Source organism: Camellia sinensis, chromosome 14 (genome assembly GCF_055761805.1).
Source record: "Camellia sinensis isolate YWXY chromosome 14, ASM5576180v1, whole genome shotgun sequence".
NCBI classification, from domain to species: Eukaryota; Viridiplantae; Streptophyta; class Magnoliopsida; order Ericales; family Theaceae; genus Camellia; species Camellia sinensis.
In genome coordinates, this window is record NC_138974.1 from 79383857 (window position 1) to 79407317 (window position 23461).

General features: G+C 46.3%; 1 protein-coding gene across 1 annotated transcript; it reads right to left on the reverse strand.

Moving 5' to 3' along the window:
- Positions 1-810: 810 nt before the first annotated feature.
- Positions 811-19725, reverse strand: LOC145807112 (uncharacterized). The gene is made up of 4 exons (XM_082905042.1): positions 19321-19725; positions 19141-19239; positions 18641-18932; positions 811-914 (listed from the first exon to the last, which is right to left on the reverse strand). Exons 1-4 carry the CDS (start codon positions 19723-19725, stop codon positions 811-813), a joined length of 900 nt encoding a protein of 299 aa, XP_082761168.1.
- Positions 19726-23461: the final 3736 nt, after the last annotated feature.

Below are 23461 nucleotides of genomic sequence, written 5' to 3' on the forward strand. Positions count from 1 at the left end.
GAATTCAAACGCACACATAAACATATAAGTAGCACTCAAAATCATATTAAGCACATAACCACAATCATAATTAAGATTAATTAACATAACATGGAACAGGGTTATCACACAAGTCTACTATGCCATCTTGACTAACTTTGAGATGTCTTCACTAAGTGAATGATTCAAATCGTAAGATATTTTCACCTATGCATAAAGCTGCCAAGTGAACCAAGAATCATCATCTGATATTTTGAAAATGGTGGGAGAATGTTGGGAAATTTTCAAAATGGGTTTTCAAATTTATAGTTTATTTTTTAGTGTTTTCAAAACCTTCCATGTTTTTCTTTGGAAAACATGAAACAAGCTTAGGGCTTTGTCCCACAACGGAAAGAGAGGAAAATATGGAGTACTTAATAAAGTGATACAAGGAATATTCCTTTGAATATGGAATTGTGAGGGAAAAGCTAGTGTGCATGCACCCACATCGCAAGGATAGTGCTTCGCACCATCTGCACACGCATACGCGAGAGGCATGGGCAGTGGGATATGTGGCATTTGATGGCACACTTTGCACTTGGCACGGACGCATTGGCGCCATGAGGACACTTTCCTATTTGCATCGGACAGGTTGGACCGATGACGTGACATGGAATACAATCAACTCCACGTGGCAATGATGTGGCGTTCGTTGGCGATGAGTCAACCAACCGATCAAACGATTGTGTGTTCGATCTGGAGTGGGTTGATCATAGCTATTGATTGGAGATGTGCGCAATCGTACGGATTAGATGGCACTCGATCGTGATCAGGTGTGATTAGTCAAAGCATCTATTTAGTGTGAGAATGATCTACACCGTATATCATCAATCCAACGGTCAGATCTGATCGGATGCGATCAAGGGACATGACCATTCGATCAGGTGCATCAAGACCTATAAATAGGCTACGAAATCAGCCATTTCATACCATTCAAAAATTTAGAATTCATTCCTGCAATTCTCTCTCTCCCTCTTGATTTAGAGTTTTCAAACAAAAGTTTATTAAGCAAATTTCTGTTTTTCTTACTAGTAATTAAGTTCTACAAATTTGATTATCAGTGTCTTGATTTTCTTGATTATATCAAGAGTATTATGATCTACTGTTATTAGTGCAAACACCGGTAGATTTGATCTTTAGATCAGGCTTCATTGTATCCTAGAGGCAAATTTGCTGTAACCCTCTGCATACCTTTTGGTGGGTGCAAATATTGTCTTTAGGATAACAACTTAGTAACGCGACTTGAAGCACTAAATTTCTATCCTACATAGACAAGATCATCACCAAGTTTTAAAAACCCAAAGACCACCAACTGAAGAGGTCAAGACAATTTGTTCCAACAATTTCAAAATCATCCGTGTGTAGTTTGTGTCGACCGAGTCAAACAGGTAAAATGGGTGTGTCGGATTCTTGTGCAACCCTACTTTCAAATGAGTTTTTAACCTTGGGGAATAACTATCATTAGGTTTTTGAAGATGTAGATTCCATTTTAAGGTTATTTTTAAAAATTTTATTTTTTGTGATTAAACTTCAATTTGAAGTTGTGTGTAGAATCGCAACCATGATGGTAGCTTCCTATGTGTCATTTTCATCGAATCACATCAACCCCAAATTGCAATAAATCCAAGATGTGTGATTTGAAATTTTCCTTTTGATTTGATTCGAAGTTGTGATTTGAAACTGAACCTAGCATTGAAGTCACAGTTTGACATTAAACCTCAATTCGAAATCACAAACTGATATCAAACCTAGATTTGAAGTCATGACCAAAGTTTGAACTTGAATTTGAAGCCCTAACCACATTTATGAATTCAAACGAAGTCGACAAATCTCAAACTGAATTTTGCAAGCCATAAAGGTTTTGATTAATTTTCGAACCCTTCAAATATGCATTTGAGCCAAATAAGTTGATTGTATTTTAAATTTTTTAAATTTTCACATCAAATTTAAATAACTTACCACTTACCTTAACAACTTCATATATATATATATATATTATAATAAAAAAATTAAATTACTGGAACTTAGCATTGAAACTCGTTGGACTTGATAATTAAACAAGTTTAAACATATTTTCAACATTTTTAAGTTTTCAAGTCAAAATACAACTTATTACTGAATTTGACTCATTTTTTTTTATTATTACTTATTTTGTCAATTAGTTGGAAAATATCTACAAGTATCAAGACTGATGATGCAATTATGATATAACGGGTTCCAAATGGAATGCGTCGGACTGGTCCACGCTTCTCCAACCGGTATTGTAGACACCCCATTTTTGACCGACCTTAAGACTCAGACGTCACCGATTGAGCGCTTGGTGATGTTGCATAATGTGCTCGTTCATAAGTTTCAGAGTTGTGGCCGTGAGCCCTGCCTCCGGACTTCCGAACCCTCTTCTGTGCCTTGTCTCGGTTTGCGAACCAGGCTCGGTTTTCTCTGTTTCTTTTTCTGAGGGAAGGGAGAGGTCCTGTAGACCATCTCTCAGTGGCCGTAGGCTACATTTGGTGGCCGTAGGCCATTTTGCCTGTTTCGGAGTCTGGTTCCCGGTTTTCGGAGCCGTCAGGCCGTGTGCCTCGGTTCGGGACCGCTTAACCATCTCCTATTGCTCTAATTTTTGGCATACTTCCTATTTGCTCCCTTTTGAGGGACACTGGGGGCTGAGAAGCCCACTTCGTGGCCGAACGCCACTTTCGGTGCTTAACAGCCCATTTTCGGGACCCCGATCTGCGCGTTTTGGTCCCCGAGCATTCGTTTTGCAACGGTTTTCGTTCATTTTTGGCAGGTACCTCTGTTTTATCACCGGGGAGGTCACTGAAGGGTGGGAGGCCAGCAATTGTTGCAGCAACCAGTTATACATCCTCCGACGCCCTCCGGCGCCCGTTTTTCGCACTTCCGGGCTAATGTTAAACCCCTTAGACCCTTTTTCTTGAACTTTGAACCACATATTTGTGATGTACACACATGAGAGGACCCTAAAAGTTCATGGCCGGCCATTAATTCAACTTGACCCTTTTGACCCCCTCCTTCCGGGCTAATGTTGAACCCCTTGGACCCTTTTTCTTGAACTTTGAACCACATATTTGTGATGTACACACATGAGAGGACCCTAAAAGTTCATGGCCGGCCATTAATTCAACTTGACCCTTTTGACCCCCTCCTTCCGGGCTAATGTTGAACCCCTTGGACCCACTTTCTTGGAATTTTAACCACATGGTTGTGTTGTACACACATAGGAGAACACCATCAGTTGGTGGCCGGCCAGAAAATCTCATTGAACCTTTTGACCCCTAGCCGGCCGGCTAGGGGGTGTGGCCGGCCGGCCACCTGCAACAAAAGTACCAGGCCAGCCGTATTCCTTGCACTGTTCCCTTTACAGCTGTGAGGCTTTATCCCCCAGAAAAGATCTTTATCTGGGGGATATTTCGTGGGGGAATATTACTCTCCTTTTCCCCCACCTTTACACCCCCTTGTTGGCCTATATAGCAAGCAAGCCTTGTAGTATTTTGGGGTTAGAAAAATTCTCCTTCAAGCCTCCATACACAACTCCATCTTCATCCTTCTCAATTCTTTGAAAAACCTTAAGTCCTTAAGCATCATTCCTTCTACACCACCAAGCTCTACCACCACCACCTCATTTCCAGCAACAAGGAAGGTTTCTCAAAGGCCAAAGAAGCTGCAAATTCATCCAAGAAGCAACAAAAGTTTGAGTCTTCAAGGGTGAGTAACCTTTTCTTCACTTTGACCCTTTTTCTTGATTCATTTGTAAGCCTCACTTGCTTTTTGTTTCAAGCTCCGGTCCTAACTGAAAAGGGCCCTCTTTTGAGCTCATCTTCACTTTTCATTAAGGGCTCAACCCTGTTTGAGCCCTCCATGACACACTTGCTTCATTGATCCTCTTATATGTAACAATCTTGCATACTATTTTTGGCCCATGAGAAATTTATTTTCGAGCATGTTGTAAACTGATATTAGGCTTATTTTGAGCCCCTCTTCAACATTGAAGAAGGGCTAAACACCATTTGGGGATTCCATGTTGTACCTACCTTTATACTCCTCTTTTCTTCCCCATTCTTGCATGCAATGGAAGCCTACCATGCTTTTGTTTTTAGCCATTTTACAGTTCTGGAAAAGTTCTTATTTTGGTCCATACTTCATGTTTCATTTAGGTCCTTTCATGGTTTGGGGCTTCCATAGGTCACTTCATGTTATATCTCTCTTTTATTCCCCATTCTTGCATGTTTAGTTAGCCTACCATGCTTTTGTTTTTGGCCATTTTACAGTTCTGGAAAAGTGCTTATTTTGGTCCATTCTACATGTTTTATTAAGGGTCTTTGGCTGTTTGGTGATTATTTTGTATACCTCATGTTATAGCCACTTTTGAGCCTTATTTTGCATCACATTTCTATCATGTTTGTATACTGATTTTGAGGCTGCCATATACTGTAAATATTCATATTTTTGGTCCCTCTTCAGTGTTGTAGAAGGAAATTTTTCAGTTTGGGTTTTGCTTATATCACTTGCTTCATTACCCCTCTCTTGGCCTCTATTCTTGCATGCTATTTTTGCCATACCTATGCTTGCTGTTTGGCCATGTTTATAACTGTGAAAGTGCCTTTTTTGGGACTTTCTAGCTTCGGTCTTTGCATTGCATGTCCATATTGTGCATGTTTGGTATAGCTATAGGCCATTTCGGGTGCCTAAATTCACATTTCGAGATAATTCCATGCATTTCATGTCATTTCGCCTCATTTCGGGGCTGTTTTCCCCCATATTTTGCTACTGAAATTCCATTAGAATGATTGCTATCATTGTTTTCATGTCATTCCATCGCATTCCGTCATTGCCTCGGTTTGCGTGCCCGTGTGCACGCATTTCGAGGCACCCCATTTTCATTCACCGGCATCCTATGTGAGTGTGGCTGAGGCTCACTCATGTTGGTATAAGCCCATATCATTGTTTTCATGTCATTCCATCGCATTCCGTCATTGCCTCGGTTTGCGTGCCCGTATGCACGCATTTCGAGGCACCCCATTTTCATTCACCGGCATCCTATGTGAGTGTGGCTGAGGCTCACTCATGTTGGTATAAGCCCATATCATGTTTCCATGTCATTTCATCGCATTCCGTCATTGCCTCGGTTTGCGTGCCCGTGTGCACGCATTTCGAGGTACCTCATTTTCATAGCATAATACATACTAGTTTGTATCTTAGATTACATTCTGTCATTTTCTCGATTTGTGTGCCCGTGTGCACGCATTTCGAGGCATTTTATTTCCATAGTATTGTATATGTTAGGATTGTATCTTAGTTGCATTTCATGCATATCATGCATATCGTGTCATGTCCGGAATAAGAGTTAGCCCGGGCACGGGAAACGAGGTACATTTCGTACTCCGAGTGACGGAATGTGTCTCAATTCCCCAGTCACCGACACTCCGGATTATCCATGATGGAGTTAGGTTTTAGCTGTAATTTCATGTGCATTCATTCTATATCGAGTTGTGCATTTCGACTCCTCGGCCATCATGCCTCGGTATGCGTGATTGGTGGCACGAGGATCGAGACATGCATATATCTGTGCAAATACATTGCTATGCCCCTTTCCTGCTCTCTGTTGCAGCAAAACGAAGAATCAGCAACTTTTTGGGGCTTGGCACGCATTTCAAGAACAGGTGTAAACAGAGGCTAATTGGGGCATTCCGGTGGATTTCCGCGCAAGACAATCCGGACATGCATCATCCATCAGAAGCAAGGCAGTCCCTGGCTTGCACGCTAGTTTTACTTGTTTTCTTAGTTAATTTGTTAATTAATTAGGATTCTGTAATATTTCGGACTGTAATATTCTTTTATTCGGGACTGTAATATTTAGACTGTATTATTTATTCGGACCCTCTCTACGAGGGCATAATTGTAATAAGTGTGCGTGAGTGTGATGTATGTCTTCCAACCCCACGTCTTTCTTCCCTTTTATTTATCCGTTTATGATGGTTAGATTAGGGCATGTTTCAATTAGCATACAGTATGATAGCATGTTTGCATTCATTCATCTGTATTGCATGCACCGGGCTCGGAGCATCATACTAACTGCATTGTACTTTCAATTCCAAATTGAATACATGATAGCTGTAGCATTTCATATACCATCTTAGAATAGCCGAGCCTGCTATAGTTGCATTTTTGCATGCGTTGCATTAGACATTTCTGTGTACTTAGGATTCATGCATGATTTCTAATGAGTTTCTATTTTGGCTTGGAGTACTCGGTAAGCTTTATGCTTTAGCATCCTTGCATGCGTGTGAGTGCTGCCATGAATAGCATGCTTACCATGAGGCTATGTGCTTATCTGATATACCTGCCTGAATGCCTGTGGGTGAAGGTTGGGTTATCTGAATTGGAATAAATCATCAAATGTTTCAAGCCTACCTGCGGGTAGCAAACCATTTTCAAAAACAAACATGAAATGTTTCGTTCCAATTCAGGCGACCCGGTCTATATTTGTATGCTGTGCACATCACATAGTAACCTAGGCTAATAAATCGGAATAAGAACATACAATATTTTCAAAAATTGATATCATGGTTAGTAGAGGCCGGTCTATGACCGGGCGAGCGGGGGTGTTCACGAAGTGACCTTCCCCAATCGTACCCAAGTTCCCGAGCCGAGGCAACTTTGGTGATGACGGACACGTGGCCTCTTGGCACCGAGTCAGGGTTTCCTAAATTTCCCAAAATAAAATATTTAGGTGGCGACTCTGTATCTGGCAAAGCAGTCCATATTTGGCACTACTTTTTCAAAAAATCAGTTTCTCAAAACGATTTGCCGGATTTGGACTCTTTGGTTCAGATTAGGAACCGTGACATTTAAGAGTCCGAGCTGTAGTGACCCCAAATGAACAGAACGAGACTTAACCCTCCCGGGGCGTTCGGGGACGTCTACAGTTTCTGGCGACTCTGCTATGGATTTAGAGAACTTGACTCGAACTCGTGATATCTGTTTTTTACTACACTTGTGTGTTTCTTTGCATTGCATTTGCATTGGTGCGCCTAGGACACCGTGTTTGCCATCTGCTATTCCTGAACGGTTTGCCGGAGGCTTGTCTTGTCAAGGCATGACCATAAGGCTGACCGGTTGTGGGCTCTGCCAGTATGGGAACACAAACCCCGGTTTTACCGGGGCACCCTCTTTGACCATTCGACCTAGTGCATATTCGGATCCATAGTGACCATTCCAAACTAGGACAGGTTGCTTACCCGTTTATAGGTTGTTTGAAACCGCTGCGTGTGTAATGAAACCCTAGCTCCTGACACAATAGGACAGGGAAACCCTACCCCAACATAGGGGTGTTTTGGCTCTCACTTATCTGCTATGTGCTTTAGAGTGCGTCTCTAACAGGAATGCATGTATCAGTATATGAGTTTCAGTATCAAGCCTGCGGGCATCAGTTCAGTATTATCAGTATCAAGCCTGCGGGCATCAGTTCAGTATTGACAGTATCAAGCCTGCGGGCATCAAATCAGTATATGAGTTTGAATATCAAGCCTGCGGACATCAGTTCGGTATTATCAGTATCAGGCCTGCGGGCATCAGTTCGGTATTATGGGTATCAGGCCTGCGGGCATCAGCCAGTATTTGAGAATTAGTTATCTGCGGATATCAGATTCTGTTTTAGAGGACAGTGATACAGGGATAATAATCAGTGTTTGAGGACAGTGTGTTATTCAGCTTACTGACTGTGTGTTGATTATGCCCGACTGTGTGTCTTGCATTTTATTTTAAGCTGTTATGCTGCCCGTTTATCTGTTTATTTATTTCCTTTTCGCTTTATTTATCTTTTGCTAGGTCAGTTCTAGCACAATTGCTTCCAACCCAACAGGCATTCCCCAAGCACTTTGGACACGAGGTCGTCGACTCCATCGATCTGAGGATCTAATCGACGGACAGCCAGTGTTCCATTCTCTACCCCCTGTTACCAGAAGGAAGCCGAAAAGGCGCAGTGTGTCAGAACAGAGGTTGTCAGAGCAGTGGGTTACTTCATCAGAGGACTATAGGACTGAGGTCTCAATTACTGCTGTAGAAATAGACATACCAGTTAGACAGATGGATCAACAGAATACATCAGGGATGGAGGCTCTAATGCGCCAGATGCAGGAGAGCATGAGACAGATGCATGATGATGCCGCCCGTCAAACGGAGTTCTCCAAACAGCAGGCCGCGATCATGGCCCAACAGGCCGAATTAATCACTAGACTGCAATAACAGAATACAGCGTCTGCTTCACAACAAATTCCTCCTCCGGCAGGGGCTCCGTTACCTGAGCAGGCACCTACTGTTCAGAACGCCCCACCAAATGCCCAGAATACTCTGCCGCATGTCCAAAATTTACAAGAGGACACGAGTCTTCCAACGGGGCCAGCTCCGCCCCCGCTTCCACCACAACTGTCCAAGGTCCATACATACAATCACCCGGACTCTCCATTCGAGGTCGAGGTTGATCACACAGCTCTGAAATTGAGCAAACTGGAGAAGCTCTTCAAGAAATCCCAAGGGGTCAAGGCTATGCCGGATATCGAAGATGGATATACCGAGGAGGCCGTAACACTCCCCGATAGGTTCAAAATGCCACAAATCGACCGTTTTGATGGGTCCGGCGACCCCATGGTCCATATCCGACTGTTCGCAGACGTCTTGCGGCCAATGGGCCTAACACGACCACAGAAACTCTCATTATTCGGCCGAACCCTGTCGGGTGTGGCCTCTCATTGGTACGCAAGATTACAAGATGAAGTGAAAAAGAATTGGGATGAAATGGCTGAGGCCTTTGTCGCGCAATATTCATACAACACTCAGATCGAGATCACAACTCGTGATCTCGAAACGACAAGGCAAGAGCCCAAGGAATCTTTTTCGGACTTTGTGATCCGATGGAGGGCGAAGGCGTCAATGATGACTTTAAGGCCCACGGACAAAGATCAAATCCGGATGATTGTGCGCAATCTCCACCCAAAGCTAATGCAGAGGATGATTGTAGTCCCCTTCCCTACTTTCGCAGATTTACATGATATGGGGGTGCAAATCGAAGACGCAATGAAACAAGGTCTGTTTGACCACGACAGAGAACAACCGAGGAGGACCTTCAACCGTAACAACAATGCGGGCCCGAGTGGCGCTGCAAATACGAGAGCCTCGGAAGTTAGTATGGTCACCACCAGTCCCCCTCCCCCTCCCCCTCCAAGGCCCATGACTGCCACACCCTTCTCCGGCGCGTCCGGAAGCAACACACAAGCCAACAGATTCCAACCGCGAGGCCAAAGAACCTTTACCCCACTATATATGCCTCTGACCAAGGTTCTGGGAATATTGATCAGAAAGAATCATTTAAAACCCCTGGAACCAAAGCCATTACCGAATCCACTCCCCCCCTCTTACGACCCGTCAAAATACTGTGCGTACCACCAACAACACGGTCATGACACCGACCGTTGTTACAGATTGCGTCATGAGATCCAAGATCTTATTGACAAACAGGTGATCGCACCTCCTGATAAACCCAATGTCACAACCAACCCTCTCCCACCACATAACCAAGCTCCTCCTCCCAAAAGAATTAACTTTATCCAGACTGGGGTCGCATCTTACGATCCTAGTATCTATATTACGCCCACCCACCTACCCAAGCCAGAGGTGCTCCTCCCCGATTGCACTGATTTCTTGTGCATGGTGGACATCTCCAAAACCCAACCAGAACCGATGGTGGTGACCGTCGAAGACAGGGCAGGGCAGATTTTGGAAGAGAAGGAGATTGTTGAATCTGGGACTGGGCAGAGTTTTGCTGGGGGAGCCTATGATCCAAGCAAGTACATCCTATCAACGAGCCGAATTGGGCTAAGTGTAGAATTTCCAGAGGCAGGAGAGCTATGCATGATCCGGGGGGATGGATCTGGGCTATGGGCAGATGATTTGACAGCCGTAGGGGAGGACTTTGCCAACCTACAACTTCTAGATGACCAGGAACTGGGGGAGGCGTCAATCAATTGGTACGATTATGAGGGATCAGAGGAGGCCACCGGATGGCTCGAAGATCAACCGGATGCAGTGGGGGAAGCCCAATCGGAACAGAGCCCGGCAGGGGCAGAAATATCAGTTGTGGCCGGAACAGCCGAAAGTCAAGTTGTATCGCCGGAGAGCGCCGGTGTTAAGAATTCCGCTCAAGACATGGGCATTATAGATATGGGAACTATTGAACAAACAGCTGTACTGACGCAGCTGGAACGAGAAACGTTTGAGGAGGCTGAGAGAATTAGAAAAGCTAAAGGCCCTGAGGGGACCGAAAGTGCTGCGTGCACGAAAATGGAGAATGCTGCGAGCATAGGGACAGGGGATATTAAGAGAATAACTAAACTGGAGCCAGACAGGTGTCTGTTGGCTGCCAGCGGAATGTGGTGGGAAGATGACGACTTGTGTCTTGTCCACACCGATGAAGACTGGGGAAGTGGCCAGCCGGATGATACTTGGTACCTCGATGAGGTTGACCATATGACAAGAAGTGGGCGGTACTTCAAGCCCCCACACCTGGACCAACCCGAGGCATCCGGGAAAGATAGAGAAGCGGAGAGACAGAAGGAGAAGCTGATTGAAGATGAGGCTGTGCTGAAGCACTTAAAAAAGATACAAGCAGACATCTCCATCTGGGGACTGCTAATGGCATCACGAGTACACAGAGAAGCTGTCCTATCTGCTATGGACAAGTCCAAACTCTCCATAGACACCACGCCTGAACAACTGGTTGGGCTGGTTTTTCCGGGAGGAGGTTCCCCGGCATTAACCTTTTCGGACAAGGAGCTACCGCCTGAGAGCACAAGTCATAACAAACCTCTCTATATTTCTGTGGAATGTAGAGATAAGTGGATACAGGTGGTACTTGTTGATACCGGGTCTGCGATTAATGTATGCCCAACCAGGACGGCATATGCAATCGGGTTGAAACCCGTGGACTTCGTCCCAACTACCCAAGTGATCAGAGCATACGACAATACCAGCAGAGAAGTGATGGGGACTGTTAAAATTCAAACCAAGGTTGGTCCAGGGCAACACAGCATCGAATTTCATATCTTGGACGTTCCCGCAACCTTTAACCTACTTTTGGGGCGACCGTGGTTGCACCTGGTCAAAGCAGTCTCTTCCACTCTACATCAGATGCTAAAGTACCCTCACGGGAAAGGGGTAGCGATCGTTTTTGGGAATTCATCAATCCATCCGCCGCCGGAAGTGTCCACACCCGTCTTGGAGATCGAGCACGGCACGGAGGATGTGTTTTTGTCAGGGTTCACTTTGGCCGAGGCTCAAGTGGTGCAGAATGTCATGGCTGCGAATGAGGGCATGTATGTTAGTGCACAATCTATCTACCTCATGAACAAGCTAAAACATACCCCCGGGATGGGATTAGGGAGAAGCGGCCGGAAGGGCGTCTCAGTATTGGCCGAAGTGCCACACAACCCTCACGCCTTTGGACTGGGTTATCTGCCCACCAAGGAGGATTGGGTGAGGAAAGGAAAAGAAATGGCCGGAAGGGCCAGAGCAAAGAAGGCCGAGAAGCCATTTGATTTAATGCACAGGCCCATCTGGGGTACCCTAAACGGACGTTTCGTCCGGGAGGGGGAAGATTTTCCATTCTGCGGCTTCCCAGAGCCATGGCTAAACGCGGAGGGGACGCGCGTGCCTGGTTTTGAAATCTTCTTCGACATACAATTATCTGGGGATGACGTTGCCGAAGTGCAGACAGACCCACCAACTGAGGCTGAGCAGTGTGAAGCAGTGGATTCTGAGAGCACAGAGCTTGAAATGGGGGTAGCACTGGCGAGTCTACTATCAGATCCTCCGATCGGCCAAGAGTGCTTGGGGGATAACTCTTCGGTTTCTGTGATTGGAGATGAAATAGCTGCGGGCTTTCCAGCGCCAATCTTGGATGCATCTATCGCACCTTCTCTCATCTGGCAATATGAAGAAGGCTTTTTATCTAGCAGTTCCGGGTCAGGTAGTGAGCCGGAATCTGATTCCACCGAATCTTGTGCGTCGGAATCAGATTCCAGCTCGACTGAGTCTGAGTCCGGTATTCCTGGGGGTGATAACCCAGATGCCACGGTCCTGTCTAGGTCGTCTTTTTCATTTTCTTTTGAGTCTGTTGTAACAGAGGAATCTGACGGCTTGGAAGTATTTAATGAGAATGATGTGGATGTGGTTTCCGAGTATTTTTCTGTGCCTTTGATTTATTGCTTAAATCAGGATTTTCAAAATTTTGATGAAAACAACGAGGGAGAAATTCCCCCAGTTTTGCAACGATTAATTGATCAAGAGCAGGAAAGATTTGTTAAACCTTTAATGGATGAAATCACTACTGTGAATGTTGGTACTGAGAAGGACCCGCGGCTGGTCCAGATCGGGTCCACGTTGTCTTCAGAGGAGCGCGAGCGCTTAGTCGCTTTATTAAAAGATTTCAAAGATGTTTTCGCGTGGTCCTACGAAGACATGCCTGGAATCGATCCGGAGATTGTACAGCACCGGATCCCTCTTGATCCCGAGGCCCGCCCTGTCAAACAGAAACTCAGAAGGATTCGCCCGGACTGGGCCCTCAAAATTAAGGAAGAGGTCACCAAACAAATTGACGCAGGGTTCCTGCTGGTATCTGAATATCCAACTTGGTTGGCCAACATAGTTCCGGTGCCAAAGAAGGACGGCAGAATTCGGGTCTGTGTAGACTTCAGAGATTTGAACAGGGCCAGTCCGAAGGATGACTTTCCCTTGCCGCACATCGATGAATTGGTGGATTTCACGGCAGGGCACGCCTTGCTTTCATTTATGGATGGTTTCTCAGGCTATAATCAGATAGTGATGGCACCCGAAGACCGGGAGAAGATTGCGTTCACGACCCCGTGGGGTACATATTGTTATAGAGTGATGCCATTCGGGCTGAAAAATGCTGGAGCTACGTAACGGGCAGCAACTACAATATTACATGATATGATCCATAAGGAGGTCGAGGTGTATGTGGACGACATGATTGTCAAGTCCAAAGATAGAGAGGGCCACTACACCGCCTTACAAAAATTCTTTCAAAGGATCAAAGAGTTTCGGCTGCGACTGAATCCCCAGAAATGCACGTTTGGTGTTACAGCAGGAAAGATGCTAGGGTTTCTGATCACACAAAGGGGCATCGAGGTCGACCCTTCCAAAATCAAGGCCATCTTAGAAATGCCACCACCAAGGACTGAAAAGGAGGTGCGAGGCTTTCTGGGTAAAGTGCAATTCATAAGACGGTTTATTTCTAAATTAACCTTGACTTGTGAACCACTTTTTGGTCTCCTAAAGAAAGGAAAGAAATTCCAATGGGACGGCCGATGTCAAGCAGCTTTTGAGCAGATCAAAGAATATCTACAGAACCCACCCGTGTTGTCGCCACCAGAGCCGGGGAGATCGTTGATATTGTACCTTTCGGTAACTGAGACTACCATGGGCTGCATGCTCGCGCAGGAGTCAGAAGACAAAGTGGAAAGGGCCATATACTATCTGAGCAAAAAGATGCTGGATTACGAGACCCGCTATACACCGCTGGAGAAGGCTTGTTTGGCCTTGGTATGGGCAACCAGGAAGCTGCGGCACTACCTGTTAGCCCACTCTGTAATGTTGGTTTCGCGTTTGGATCCCCTCAAATATCTCTTCGAGAAACCAGCACTTACGGGTAGGCTAGCTCGATGGCTGCTGTTGCTCTCCGAATTTGATTTGAAGTATGTAACGCGCAAGTCAGTAAAAGGCAGAGCGGTAGCGGAGTTCCTTGCCGACCACCCGGTTGAGGGGGATGAAGCGGTTGAGTATCTATTCCTAGATGAAGCTATTCTGCACGTCGAAGATGAAACTTGGACGATGTACTTTGACGGAGCGTCAAACCAGTATGGATATGGGATAGGGGTGTTGCTGATAGCGCCTGACGATTCCCGTATTCCTTTAGCATTCAAGCTCCGGTTCAAAGTTTCTAACAACGAAGCAGAGTATGAGGCATGTATTGCTGGCCTGGAAGCAGCCCTGGAACTAGGGGCAAGACGGTTGGACGTCATTGGGGACTCGAACCTTGTTGTGTCTCAAGCAAAAGGAGATTGGAAAGTCAAGGAGGAAAGGATGATAATTTACCACCAAACCTTAGATTTGTTAATTCCTCGGTTTGAGAAGCTGAATTTCACCCACCTCGTGAGAGAGAACAACAGGTTTGCAGATTCATTAGCAACTCTATCTTCTATGATAGACATTCCGTCCGGAGTCCGGATGCGTCCGGTCATTATTGATCAGAAGTTCACGCCAGCATACGAGTCGATTTCCACCATAGATGAGGTTCAAGACGGCAATCCCTGGTATTACGACATCTGGAACTTCTTGGAAAAGGAGACATATCCACTAGGGGCAAATGCCAAGGATAAGAGGGCTGTCAGAAGAATGGCTGCTCAGTTTATCATCTGCGGAGGTAAGTTGTACAAAAGGGGTCATCTGGGAATGCATAAGCTCTGTGTAGAAGCTGAAGAGTCGAAACGCCTGATGGAAGCCATCCATGGGGGGGAGTGCGGTGCACACATGAATGGAGTAATGCTGGCCAGAAAGATCCTCAGACAGGGCTACTACTGGTCAACCATGGAGGAGGATTGTATTAGCTTTGTTCGGCGATGCCACAAGTGTCAAATTCATGCAAACCGCATGAACATCCCGCCGTCAAAACTGTACAACATGACTTCTCCATGGCCTTTTTCAGTCTGGGGAATTGATGTGATCGGAGCTGTTACCCCGAAAGGGTCAAACGGGCATGAGTTTATCCTAGTAGCGATAGATTATTTCACAAAGTGGGTCGAGGCCCAATCATACGCGGTGTTGAAGGCGTCGCATGTCGCAAAGTTCATCAGAAATAACATCATCTGTCGCTACGGGGTGCCAAACGAGATAATTTCAGATAATGGTTCCCACTTCAAGAAAGAAGTGATAGACTTGTTGGAGAAATACAATGTGGCTTTTCATAAGTCATCTACATATCGGCCGCAGACCAACGGAGCGGTTGAGGCCGCCAACAAGAATATCAAGCATATACTACAGAAGATGGTGGGAACCTATCGGGACTGGCCAGACAAGCTGCCATTTGCTCTGTGGGGCTACAGGACTTCAATCAGAACTTCTACTGGAGCAACTCCATATTCATTGGTCTATGGAATGGAGGCTGTTCTACCCATTGAGATTGAGGTTTCGTCGTTACGAGTGTTGGCTGAATGCCAGATAGCCGAAGCAGATTGGCAGCAAAGCAGATTCGAAGAACTCATGCTCTTTGATGAAAGAAGACTGAAAGCACTGTACCACATCCAAGGCTATCAACGCAGAATTGCCCGGGCTTTCAACAAGAAGGTTAAGTCCAGGAATCTGAAAGAAGGAGATTTGGTGCTCAAAGACAACCGAGCTCCCTTCCACGACCCAAGGGGCAAGTTCAAACCCAATTGGACTGGTCCTTACATCATCAAAGCTATCTGGTCAGGTGGAGCTGTGGTTTTGATGGATCTAGATGGCTTGGAGTTCTCACAACCGATCAATATGGACAAGTTGAAGAAATACTATCCTTGAGAGGCTCGTTAGGCCGAAAACCCGAAAGGGCGACCTAGGCAAAATTCAGAGCACAAAAAATTAGAAAATATAAAAACTAAGCTCGCAAGGTTGAAAACCCGCAAAGGGCGGCCTTGGCAAAAGTTAGAGCGCAAAAGGAGAGTAAAAATACTCGAGTGAACCTTCGCCTGAACTACGTAAGGCTTGATTCCCATCTTTGGGATACGTAGGCAACTTCACATCGAAGTTCAGCCATAAACTTTTCCCCGATCAACTCTGTCCACTTTGATCATCTCAGTCATCTTTATCCATCAGCATTTATCGTGATCTCCGGTACAGTGCTGTTCAAACTAGGGGCAACTTTCCGTTGCCGCGACGGTGCAAAGTTACTCAGACTAGGGGCAACTTTCCGTTGCTTTGAAGTGCCGCATTGTTCTTCAGACTAGGGGCAACTTTCCAGTTGCGGGGATCTAGGGTTGTGCATTTCAGTGACAGATCTTCGGCGTGTCCAGTTTTGATCCGCATCGAAAATAGTTTTGAAAAGTTTTAATAAAAGTTGACTTTGTTCAAATTAATCTTTTTACGACTAAGACCATTTTTGGACCAAAAGTGGAAAATTTTCAGTACCATAACTTTCAATTTCATTGATTTCAAAACTGAGTTCTCCTGCTCTTGCATTACAATCGATGTTGCTTTTTTTTTTTTAGTACATTCATAAAGAAAACTTGAAAATGCTAAATAAGCAATAAATTTGGGGCATAGTTAAATCAAGTATCTCTGCGTCCCCTCCCAGAGCTGGATGGAGCATCTGATGCCAAGCTAGGCCCAACTTGTGCCTCTTCATTAAGCCAATCCAAGCACTCATCGGACAAAGTGCAACTGAAAGTTGAAGCAGGGGCCAGGAGCTCTCTAGTCCTCCATGCCGTAGCATATCGGGCAAGCTGTACACCCCGGATCGGGAAAGCGGCTGGGTACTCAATCCCCTCCGGTGGGCAGGTCTGATCATGGCCAAACTGACGCAGGAACCGAAACGGAAAATAGAATACGCAGTGGGTTAGACCAATCAATTGGATCCCAATCATGCGGGACATACTATAGCTCATTGCCGGGAGGTTGAGCCAAGGACAACGCCAAGCAATGCTGTCTGCGGACAAATTGCACATCCAATCGAACCACCACCTTTCGTCAAGAGCATTGACAAGGCGCTGCCGAAAGAAGTAGCCTCGAGCTGAATAAGCCGGGCAAGAGTCCACAACCTGCAACTTGTCCATTAACCATACCTAGGGGAGGGATGGAAAATGAGAGAATAAAAAACAGAGAGATGTACGATGAGAGAAAAGTAAGACAAGGGTTTTGTGAGAAAAACCGAGCCTGAGGGTCGAGTGATGTGAGCAAATATATATGTGAGGTTGGGTGGGAAACATTACCTGCAGCAGTAGTGGACTCCCAGCGAACCTAGTCGCCTCCCGGCGATAGACAGAATCTAAGCCCATCAGTGTCTCGGCCAAGGTCATGGCAATACAGCTCTTTCCTTCTCTCAAACCTTGGGCGACTTCAATCAGGCGAATGCTAGCCCCGCCGAAGCCCGAGGAAAGCAGAAAGTGAGACAACATACACAAGCAGAGGGCGTGCTGCCGGAAACCCTGCCAATAATGGTTGCTGCGGTCACCGGCGTCGGAAAAACGGTGGATCAAGCCGAGGATGTCTAGTTCCCCACTGCAGATCAGAGATCGAGCGTCATGCGCCGTGAGCCCACACATCCGCCCTAAAGTCTGAGCATGGCCAAAACGGAGTTGGGGCAAGATCACCTCAGAGCATTCAGACTCCATCAAAACCTGAAAATCTTCGAAAGTGGGACACATCTCTTGGCCGCCAAAGCTAAAAACGTGCGTCACTGGATTCCAGAACCTTGCCGCAGCATGGAGAAAAGGAAGTTGTAGCGAAGTACGGCTCAGCGTGAATAGTGCATTCAAGCCGAAACCCCGGAAATTCAGCTTTTCCGAGCCATCTAGAGAAGAGATCCAAGATATGAGATTTTCTGCGAGAAACGCCTCCATCTTTGTCTAAAACTAAGATGAAATGAATGTTCCCGAAGTTGAGGCTTTTATAGAAGGAAAGACACTATTCACGGGGACACGTGTCAAAAATCTGGTGGCTGCAGGACTGAATGGCCGGCCAGCCACCTTTTCTGGCTGGCCAGCCATTTACTTTTTGCAGAAATGGCCGGCCAGCTGTCTCTCTCCACAAAAATGGCCGGCCGGCTCCCAGGGATGGCCGGCAATGCTGCAGTGTGTCCCCTTGGCCCTGTTTTACCCTTTGAGGAAAGTTTCAAGCATTTCCATGTAACGGGAGAGTCAAAGGCCTTCGTTTCGGATGCGTTCCGGTGCCCAGATCGTTAGAAGTACACTCTGTTGTTGTTGAGTCTTGGTTATCGAGTTGTTGTTTTGCTTATCGAGTTGTTTGTCGAGTGGACGTGTTTCGTGTTTTTGAGTCATTGCGCTCTGTTTAAGCAATCTTCGTTTAAAGTCTTGTTTATTTGCGTTGTCAACATTGTTGCATTTTGCTTATCGAGTTGTAAACTTCCTAAGGTCCTGCTATATCTTAGTAAGTTGAGTTGCTTAGTTTGTTGCGTCGGTTCACTACCTGACTTGGTGATTACACAATGCACATTCCCATTCAAATTCATTCTTTTCTTGTGGTGCAAAATGATGCGATACGATGCTAAAAGTTTAAAATACAAACACCTTTTCAAAAGCTATTTCATTCCATCATGCTTTACAACAAACAAAGGTACAAGTTTTACAAAAAATAAAACTGCCTAACAATGTGCAAAGTGCTACAAACTACTAGCAAAAAGAAAAATAAAGCAGGAAATAGCAACATCAGAGTCCTCGGGAACGGGAACGAGAAGCACTCCTCATCCTCTTCTGCGGGACAATCTCCGCACCATCATCATCATCTGAGTCGGGGCTGTCATCCTCAGGATCCCCCTCAGCCTCGCCTCTATTCCCCGAGCCAAAGCCGGAGCCTCCCTCCTCAGCAGATGTCTCTGACTGACGGTCGGTAGCCTCCTCCTCCTCCTCAGCATCCTCCTCCTCCTCATCAGGCTCCACCTCCACAACGTGAGCCCTGCGTCTGCGGACAGGCCCTCCTCGGGCTCCTCGAAAAGGTCTAGATGACCCGGATCCTCGGGAAGGCCGAGATGGCCCCGCCCCCTGAAAAGGCCCAGATGGCCCAGCTCCCCAAGGAGGCCCAGGTGGCCTGGTCTGCGGCTGACCGGACCATGAAGGCATCTGAAAACAAAAAGTTCAATTCAAATGCATCAGTCCAAATATATACATCAGATACAGATACAAGCAAAGGCTACATGAAGTGGGTGCATGTAAATACAGTGTACAAGTGGGGTGTGTGTTAGATGTGCTCTACACAAGTGGTCTATCGATGCAGTAGAAATCAGCATGTCATCAGAAGTATGATAAATGCCAGAAAACTGAAGGGTACCTGAATGCCTGCGACAAACAACTGTGCCTCCCTACGCAGGACCATGCCCTCGAGTGTGGCCACCAGTCCAACCACCTCCTCCATGTACCCTCGCGATGGCTGCAAAAATGAGCTCATAATCATCAGTGAACAGAAGAGTGTCTAAACATCTGAATGATGAATGAAAAAAGTTGAGCATACCGGCGGTGAGTCCGGATCAATGGCGTATCGATCACTGGGCATCGGAGGCTCTAGTGGAATCGGAGTCGGAAAGTTAGCCCCATACTGCCATGCCATCAACTCAGTAGGCATATCTGGCCATCCGGGATGAGGATGAGTCAACGGAGCCGGAGGAACCGGTCTACTCCCACCTCTAGATGTACCGGCCCTGCTAGTAGAAAGGGCGTCTGCAGCCCGAGCCCGAGCCTGGCCCGAGGATGACATACCGGCAGGCCTCATCATCGGGATATGAGCTCCCGTCAATGGAGGCATCAAGTATATGTGACGGTAAGTGGCGTAGTCCCCCTCCTCAACATATAGTAAAGCATCACTGCCCAGCATGGCGCCGACTACCTCCGAATAAGACAGCCTGTCAGCAGTCCGCATACTGGCTGGAGGTACTGCGGGAGGATCCTGAGAAAGATACCCCCATACCTGGCGCAGAAAGCGTTCTCCCAGGAACCATGCCCTGCCAACCGGCCCTTCAAGCAGGACCCTATACTGGGAGATGTCTGACGCTCCAGTATACTAAAGTCGGAGACCGTCACCCAGGGACACCCAGGGCTGCCATGTGATCTGCGAATGATAAAAGCATAAACCAATCAGAAATCGAGAATATACAGGGCAAATCAAAGATGAAAATGAAAGGAATTGAAAGTTCTGAGGTACCTCTGAATGTCGCACAGTGTCGAAGTACTGTCGCAGGTTAAGGAGGGTCTCTCGAGGTCTCGGCCGGTGCGGGCCCTCGAACACCAATGAATATGGGGTCATGAGAATCCCCGCCACCTCCAACTCTGGGGCTAATGATGGGAAGTATACATAGACCCATAGCTGAGAAAAGCAGTGCAGAATGTAAGTACGAAATGCTGAGAGCAAAATACAGACTGTAAAAGTGCGCTGTGTGTGCAATGTACAAGTAATGAAGAGCAGAAATGTAAATCAAGAGGACAAAAAATTACCTCACAGGCTCTCTAGTAGCCGCCAAGTAAATCGCCCCGCCCACGGGAGGTCGCGCTCATATAAAAGTAAAGGGTAGCCAAGCCGGCGCCACCCCAGTCATATCTACTGACCTGTGATAGGTCGACCAGAGCGCTCAGCAGGTATAGCCCAACGGTGTTCCCTCTGTCGGCGAACAGGGTAGTCCCGAAGAGGAACATAAGGAAACCGCGGGCATACTGCTCTGTCTCCTCGGGAGTCTCAGGCACCATCTCCGCCCGCCGAAAATGGGAAGAGAACCAAGTGTATCGGACCCTCCCAGAGACCCTGTCAACAGGTGGGCGAGCCCCCAATAAATACATCCAGGCGGCCTCCCACTCGCCCATATCCTCATCGTAGGGAATGGACCAACCTCCAACGTCAAGGCCAGTCAATACAGCGAAGTCAAAAGGCATCATGGTCATGTCCCCGGTAGCAGAGAAATGAAAGGAGTTGGTGGTGTCCCACCATCTCTCTACCAAGGCTGCCATCAGTGTCCTCCTGGCAGGACAACGTGACAACCCGACGCAGAAGGGCCCGAATCCTGCCAAATCTACCAAATCTCGGACACCCTCCGGGAGCTTAGCATACCAGTCCCGCGCAATGGTGGAACCATACCCCCGCACACTGCGAGAACCAACCTGCATTCAGAATGAATACATGTGTCAATAATGAAGTGAACTGGGCTGTGTGCCAATGAAATGAAATGGGCTGTGTGCCAATGGAATGAATGGGCTGTGTGCCAATGAGATGAAATGGGCTGTATGCCGATGAAGTGAAATAAGCTACATGCAAATTCAGTTAAATTGTGTGCTGCGTGTTCACTATCTATCTGGGCTGCGTGTTCAGAAAATTTGAAGTTTGGGCTGCGTGTTCAACTTTCAGTTAAATTGTGGGCTGCGTGTTCACTATCTATCTGGGCCGCGTGTTCAGAAAATTTGAAGTTTGGGCTGCGTGTTCAACTTTCAGTTAAATTGTGGGCTGCGTGTTCACTATCTATCTAGGCTGCGTGTTCAGAAAATTTGAAGTTTGGGCTGCGTGTTCAACTTTCAATTAAATTGTGGGCTGCGTGTTCACTATCTATCTGGGCTGCGTGTTCAGAAAATTTGAAGTTTGGGCTGCGTGTTCAACTTTCAGTTAAATTGTGGGCTGCGTGTTCACTATCTATCTGGGCTGCGTGTTCAGAAAATTTGAAGTTTGGGTTGCGTGTTCAACTTTCAGTTAAATTGTGGGCTGCGTGTTCACTATCTATTTGGGCTGCGTGTTCAGAAAATTTGAAGTTTGGGCTGCGTGTTCAACTTTCAGTTAAATTGTGGGCTACGTGTTCACTATCTATCTGGGCTGCGTGTTCAGAAAATTTGAAGTTTGGGCTGCGTGTTCAACTTTCAGTTAAATTGTGGGCTGCGTGTTCACTATCTATCTGGGCTGCGTGTTCAGAAAATTTGAAGTTTGAGCTGCGTGTTCAATTTTCAGTTAAATTGTGGGCTGCGTGTTCACTATCTATCTGGGCTGCGTGTTCAGAAAATTTGAAGTTTGGGCTGCGTGTTCAACTTTCAGTTAAATTGTGGGCTGCGTGTTCACTATCTATCTGGGCTGCGTGTTCAGAAAATTTGAAGTTTGGGCTGCGTGTTCAACTTTCAGTTAAATTGTGGGCTGCGTATTCACTATCTATCTGGGCTGCGTGTTCAGAAAATTTGAAGTTTGGGCTGCGTGTTCAACTTTCAGTTAAATTGTGGGCTGCGTGTTCACTATCTATCTGGGCTGCGTGTTCAGAAAATTTGAAGTTTGGGCTGCGTGTTCAATTTTCAGTTAAATTGTGGGCTACGTGTTCACTATCTATCTGGGCTGCGTGTTCAGAAAATTTGAAGTTTGGGCTGCGTGTTCAACTTTCAGTTAAATTGTGGGCTGTGTGTTCCCTATCTATCTGGGCTGCGTGTTCAGAAAATTTGAAGTTTGGGCTGTGTGTTCAACTTTCAGTTAAATTGTGGGCTGCGTGTTCACTATCAATCTGGGCTGCATGTTCAGAAAATTTGAAGTTTGGGCTGCGTGTTCAACTTTCAGTTAAATTGTGGGCTGCGTGTTCACTAATTAATCTGGGCTGCGTGTTCAGGAAATTTGAAGTTCGGGCTGCGTGTTCAACTTTCAGTTAAATTGTGGGCTGCGTGTTCACTATCAATCTGGGCTGCGTGTTCAGAAAATTTAAAGTTTGGGCTGCGTGTTCAAATTTCAACTAGTGTGGGCTGCGTGTTCACTATCTAATCTGGGCTGCGTGTTCAGAAAATTTAAAGTGTGGGCTGTGTGTTCACTTTCGAATTCGGGCTGTGTGTTCGACAAATCAGTGTTTGAGCCATGTGTTCTAATGTGGGCTGTGTGTTCGCAATTAATTAATGAGCCGAGTGTTCAGAAATTCGAGTGTTGAAATTACATGTTCAGGATGCAAGCGAAGTACTATGTCATAAGCTAAACTGCGTGTTCAAGCATGACAAAGGTGCGAAATCTAGGAAAAATACAGAAAATGAAGTAAATACCTCTCGGGCCTCATGAGAGAGGTGATGCTCCGGCTCTCGGAGAAGCAGATCCACGGGTGCTCGCTCGTCAAAGCTAGTAAAGTGACGAAAGACGGCACGAGGGAGGACATGTGCTGGCGGACGGTACCTCCCGGGAATAAAAGGTCGGGTCCTCGGGGGTAGAGTCATGGGATCGAAATCATCTCCGGCACCTGGAAAACCTCCGCCGTGGGGAGAATTGCCCGACATTTTCAAAGAATCTGCAAAAATGAACGAAAATGAGCAGAAATTGGAAAAAGTCAACAAAAGTCAACTCTCGGGAAATAAAAAAGTCAACAAAAGTCAACTCCCGAGAAAATCTTCCAAATATTAAGGCAAACTTACCTCAAGTGGCGAAAATGCAAAAAGAAGCTCCGAAGCCGGAATTTAATCGCTTCAAAGTGATTGAAACTGAATGTTTTTACGGAAACAATTTGCACGGGGCGTTAGAAAACGCGCGTGAAACTCAGATCTGGAGAGGAAAGTGTTGTAGAAGGCAAGAAAGGAAGGGGCCTCGGCTGCCTTTTATAGGCCTCAAGTCTTGGTTGAAGAAGCATGCAAAAGGGGGAGAAAAAGACCAAAATACCCCCGGATAAAGCACA

What these genes read in the sequence shown, in the direction of transcription:
- LOC145807112 (XM_082905042.1), bottom strand. Translation starts at nt 19,725, where the DNA reads ATGCGGACTGCTGACAGGCTGTCTTATTCGGAGGTAGTCGGCGCCATG. An exon ending in TGTTTGTCGCAGGCATTCAG is followed by an intron (nt 18,933 to 19,140) that starts GTACCCTTCAGT and finishes TTTTGTTTTCAG; the next exon opens with ATGCCTTCATGGTCCGGTCA. An exon ending in CTTTGGCTCGGGGAATAGAG is followed by an intron (nt 915 to 18,640) that starts GCGAGGCTGAGG and finishes GCCTATTTATAG; the next exon opens with GTCTTGATGCACCTGATCGA.